We start from the raw sequence: 5,876 nt of genomic DNA, 5'->3' as shown, positions 1-5,876 counted from the left end.
GCTAATTGTGAGGTGGAGATCAATACACGTCACTTCTTTGATGGTTATAGTAGAGGAAGAACATATGAAAACTACTGGCCTGAGATGTTGAAGCTAAAGGACTGGCCTCCTTCTGACAAGTTTGAAGATCTTTTACCTCGTCACTGTGACGAGTTCATATCCGCACTACCTTTCCAAGAATATAGCGATCCTAGAACCGGGATTCTTAACATCGCAGCAAAGCTTCCGGAAGGACTTATCAAACCAGATTTGGGTCCAAAAACTTACATTGCCTATGGGATTCCTGATGAGCTCGGTAGAGGGGATTCAGTGACTAAGCTTCACTGTGATATGTCAGACGCGGTAAAAATTTCATTTAATTTGTTTTATTTCTTGGTTTTGGTTTAATTGGTCCAGTGACTCACTTTAAATTCATGTAGGTGAATATTCTGACGCATACTGCTGAAGTAACCCTAAGTCAAGAACAGATATCCGCAGTCAAAGCTCTGAAACAAAAACATAAGGAACAGGACAAGTTTGAAGAACAGAGCACTGGAGACCGTAGTGAAATGGAAGAAGAATTGAACTTGCCAGAGATTCTGAGCAGTGAAAATGAAGAAACTGGCAGTGCTCTTTGGGACATATTTAGGAGAGAAGATGTTCCTAAGTTAGAAGAGTATCTAAGAAAGCATTGCAAAGAATTTAGACACACTTATTGTTGTCCAGTTACAAAGGTAACAATACTGACCTCTGCAACAACTTTTAATGAATTTAATTTCGGGGTACTGATGATTTCTTCTTTTCAGGTTTATCATCCGATACATGACCAGGCATGCTATTTAACCGTAGAGCACAAAAGAAAACTCAAGGCGGAATTTGGTATGTAACCAAGTTACTTGGAGATGATGTATCGTGAGTCAATATTGACGAGCTAAATGTTTTGTTTGAAACCGTAGGGATCGAGCCATGGACATTTGTGCAAAAGCTAGGTGAAGCGGTATTTATTCCTGCGGGTTGTCCGCATCAAGTTCGGAATCTAAAGGTAAACAGAATGGTTTTCTCTTCTTCTTCTTCTACTTGTACAATTTGCTTTTTATTGAAAAATCTAATTTGTGTGTGTGTGTGTGATTGGGAACAGTCGTGTACAAAAGTTGCAGTTGACTTTGTGTCACCAGAGAACATCCATGAGTGTCTGCGTCTGACTGAAGAGTTTCGCCAACTTCCCAAGAACCACAAGGCCAGAGAGGACAAACTTGAGGTAAGTCTTTATCTCTTTACCATTTATTTTTTGTTTTTGTTGGTTGTGTGAGCATGTTCATATGCTTGATGCGGATGGGTTTTTTTTTAAGGATATTCTGAATAGGAGAGATGGGCATTTGAACCAAACCAAAACCAACTCAATCCTTTTTTTTTTTTTTTTATGTTTTTTAAAACGTAGTTGCCGTACAAAACCCCAAATCACTGACTGGACATAAGTCAAACAAAATTACCAAACTTTGCTTTTTTCCAATTAAAAAATATTTTTTTAAAAAACAGATATATATATACTTAAATATATTATATTAATAAATATATATTAAGGTAGACTTTAAATATTTTATCAACTCAGTATTTTATTATATATATTTTTTTGTTTTACCTTTTTTCCCCAAATTGGACGGGGATTGAGCCAAAAAAATTTCAATCCAAATATTGGATAGATTGTTTTGGTTTTAGTTCGGGTAATATTTATTTTTTTTATAATTAGAAAGCAATTAACCAAATACCCATCTCTTCTACCTAATAACATTAAGGTTAATCACCTAATGACTGGATATCCGATCTAATTGATAACCTAATCTTATTAAAAGCTTAAATTGTTTTTTAATTTCTTTTTCTAAGTAAGCTTCAATGTATGAATGGTATGTTTGTTTGTTTGTTTGAGCAAATGTGTTTCGTGTATATTTCATAAAAAGTAAAAAAAGTGTGTGTGTGTGTTTTTGTTTTAATGTTTTTTTTTTCTTTGTAAACGTAAACACTTACATTGAAAACTAGTGAGGTCTTATGCAAAATATTGTGATCGGCCTCAAAAATAAAAATTAAAAAATCTTTAGACTTGGGTTGTGTTATAGTCTTCACTGACCAATGCAACACCAAAACTCTTTTTTCCCCCCTTCTATCAACAATATGCAATTTCGGGGATTGAATTTGGTGTCGAATCATCGATAAATTTTATCGATTTACACAAATCCGGTCGAGATTGAAGACTTCTACATTGCCTCTACAACACAAAGAAGGATGGGTTACAAGAAGGCTTTTCTCAAAATAGAACATCGAGGGATTGGATGACAGAGTGGACCTCTCTATGCATTTGAGACCCTTGTCTTTGCAATTAATGAGAGATTCAAGTTTTAAAGGCCATAAGACCCTTGTTGCCTTACCGAATAAAGATCGGTGTATTTAATGCACTTCGTTCAGTTTTCCGAGATTGTTGGTGGCCGTCGTCTTACACACATAAGGTTTCCAATGCATCTTATGAATGGCTAGCGGCTAGCTCTTGATTTACTACCAACTCCTCAAATCGTGGCATATCCGGCATGGCGTGGTGTGGTCTCGTGGGATCATACGATCAATCTTGTTGGCTTTTGTGGTGGTTTATTGGTACGTGTAAGCGACTTCAATTTCTTCTCAAGGATTAATAAATTGAACACAACAATGTGTCTTAATGAAAGAACCTCAAGTTCGTGGAAACAAAACTCGTCAATGTCTTGATATATGTTTACCTGCTTTTAATTGCTTTTTTTGTGAAGTCTTTGTCTATATAGTACTTTGCTTGGATTGTTCTTGTATTTTAATTAACTAAGGGGGTTTTACTAAATTAGGGAAAAAAATCTACAGAAATAACAAAAGTTAAAGCTTTCGATTAATGTCGAAAATATTTGGTTGGCGATCTCAGAGCTTGGATGATGGCAAATATCTTGGATCCAAGACTTGTCTCCATCACAATGTGGTTTCAACTAGCACATAATTCAACTCGATCGAAAAATTTAGGTCCAATTGTACTAGATCTTAGATGATACCGGAAGTCTAGCCCGAACTCATGTTTTCTCCACAATGTGGTTCAATTGGTGGAAAGATGGTGGTTGAATAACATCATGAGTACTAGGTGTAGTAATCTTAAATCTTCGTCGATACAAATATCGCAGTATCCATCTACAATAATGAGATTTCAGTTGACGAAAATAAAATGGGCGAGCAATGCGGATGGTATATACATGTGTAGTGGATTATCATGCTTGTAGTTGCCTAAACTACTAGAAAAATGTTCGCGAAGTTATAATGATAAGTGATTGAACAATCTTACACATGTAATTCTCTTAACCGGCAAGAATATATGGAGTCCATAGTCTGAGAACCGTGTATTCTCAGTTGGTCTTTACATGTGTGATGGATGATCGTGCTTGTAGTTGCCTATACTACTAGAAGAAATGTCAGCGAAGTTATATTAATAGGTGATTGAACAGTTTTAGACATGTAAATGTCTTAACTGGCAAGAATTTATGAAGTCCACAGTCAGAGCATCGTGGATTCTCAGTGGATGGTTTTTACATGTGTAGTGGATGGTCATGCTTGTAATTACCTAAACTACTAGAAAAAATGTCTGTGAAGTTATATTGATAAGCCATTGAACAAGTTTAGACATGTAAATACTGGAAAGAATATCTGCCAACTGCAGCATGAGCACCGTGGATTCTCAGTGGATGGTCTTTACATGTGGCATGGATGGTCATGGCTTGTAGTTGCCTATACTACTAGAAAAAAATGTCCACAAAGTTAAATTAATAAGCAATTGAACAAATTTTGACATGTAAATGTCTTAACTAGCAAGAATACACGAGGAGTCACATTTTGCAACAACGGGGATTCCCTTTTATCCAAAAATAGAAAGTGATTGAAAGTTTGAAAAAGTCATAAAGAGCCTATGGTTGGGATACCAAATCATATAATATATATTCCAAAGAAAGAAAAGTGATTGAAACTATCTAGTCTCTATGGAGTGGAAGGGAAGGAGCCTAAGTCGACCCCTTTCTTCTTCTTCTTTTTTTTTCTTTGAAAAAAGCAATACAAAGAGATTAGACTCTGGGATGAGATTAAGCAGCCACCTACCATTCCGGCGGCACCCGTGACCGATTTTGATTAAGAGACCGAAAACCTATATAAAATGAAACCTAGTTTAAGCTGTCAAACAAATGATAGAATTGAAAAATTTCCCGAGAAGAAATATAAATAGAATTTTGCTCAATAAAGAAAAAATTCGTAGAAAATGATAAGTTGTTTCGCTAAGGCTGCAATCTTTCTATAGAAATCATCAAACCTAGGGGCTGAAATTAGAAAAGGTATATGTAATATCTTTTCTTTTTTACTCAGGTGTGTCAAATTCGTAAACTATTAATGAATAATATATCAAACTGAATTCCTTGCGACGAGGATTCCAAATCTATATTTAGAAATTTAAAAATGTAATGTATGCGCCCGTGAAAACATTTAGAAGATAAAATTTATATTCCGTAATATTTTTATCTGGTATGAGTGATTTGCTTTTTTTATTTTTTTTTGGAGATAAATGGTAAAGTTGAAAAAATTGACAACGTGTTGAAGAAAAAAAAGAGTTTATATGTATATATAAATAGAAGTTATTGCACACATGGTCAACAATCTAACGATTTAACCAAAATGAAGTTAGTGTCGACCTTGATTGTGGAAGATTTTACTTTTGTAAAAGGATGAGACATCATCAATAGGCTAGGGTTAGCTCTCTATTTGTTTTGGCTCTTTTGTCATGAAACCCAAATTAATTAGTTCTCTCTTTTTGTATATTGATTCACTGTTCTGTTCATTTTAACAGATAAAGAAGATGGTTATCTATGCAATCGAGCAAGCTCTCAACGAACTTGAAACATTACCTGAAGAGACCCGACTGATGCTCTACTAGTTGAAGACTGCTGTTTGTAAATGTCCTGTGACCTAAATAGCTATATCAGCTCCTTTGTTGTTGTGCATTAAGCTGCGTACAATTCTCAGGTTCCTTATAGATGATAGAATAAAAAGCCATGGAGACCTGTCAACTGAAGATCTGCATTTGGCATTTCTCTATGATCAGATTAGCAAAGAGACTTTGTTTGTCATATGTATTATCTATATAGAGGAGAGGAGGTATAGGCTTTGCTTTAAAAGAATAATTATATTGTATTTGCGACTAATACTTTTATATTTTAATTTTAAACATGTAACATTCACATAATTTGTTTTTTAGAAAATGGTTAATCATTCACATAATTCAAACATAAAGGCATCGGCACCAAAATAACACAATCATGACGTTTTCTAAGCTTTTAAACTATATTTTCCTAAACTCTAAAAGGTTCTAACCTAATGATTTGTACTAATGGCGTGTATGTATTATAATCAGCTTCAAAGACAGTAGTATATCTATTCTCCCAAATATAATCTAAATTTGAAAGTTCATGGTTTAAATGATTTATATTTGAAAATTCATTTGTCAAACAAAATTTTCATTAATTATCAAATTTAACATTATATTTTTTTTTGCTTAGTCAACAAAATTTAATATATTAAAAACTAATCAACTAAAACTGATGTTTTAAATATCAAATTCATGGTTTAAATGACCAAAATTTAATCTGAAAGTTCATTATTGAAATGACATTTTTCTATAAATAAAATCATACTTTTATTACATAAGTAAAAAAAAAAAAAATGTTTGGACACAACGGAATAAAAGAAAATGAACTTAGTGTGTTCCCGAATAAAAAAAAAAACATACCAAAAACATAAACCGCAATTAGTGCCTAAGTAACGTCTTAAATAAAAAGATTCACACTCTTTAAACCCCCCCC

The 5,876-nt window shown here is 33.8% G+C and overlaps 2 protein-coding genes across 2 annotated transcripts in view; both read left to right on the top strand.

Annotated features, from left to right (window-relative positions):
• The window catches only part of LOC104705181 (lysine-specific demethylase JMJ25-like), a 9,456-nt gene extending 9,388 nt beyond the window's left edge, over positions 1–68 (top strand). Inside the window, exon 8 of the mRNA XM_010421155.2 lies at positions 54–68. Within this exon, the coding sequence (XP_010419457.1) occupies positions 54–68 (15 nt within the window). The remainder of the gene's footprint in view (positions 1–53) is intronic.
• On the top strand, positions 7–5,224 carry LOC104703832 (lysine-specific demethylase JMJ25-like). The gene is made up of 6 exons (XM_010419915.2): positions 7–342; positions 420–713; positions 786–858; positions 936–1,021; positions 1,118–1,237; positions 4,865–5,224. The coding sequence occupies exons 1-6, from the start codon at positions 85–87 to the stop codon at positions 4,949–4,951; spliced, it is 918 nt and encodes a 305-aa protein (XP_010418217.1). The 5' UTR covers positions 7–84; the 3' UTR covers positions 4,952–5,224.

This window comes from Camelina sativa, chromosome 7, assembly GCF_000633955.1.
Source record: "Camelina sativa cultivar DH55 chromosome 7, Cs, whole genome shotgun sequence".
NCBI lineage: Eukaryota > Viridiplantae > Streptophyta > Magnoliopsida > Brassicales > Brassicaceae > Camelina > Camelina sativa.
The sequence above is the reverse complement of the archived record's forward strand: the minus strand, read 5'-3'. Positions and strand labels throughout refer to the sequence as shown.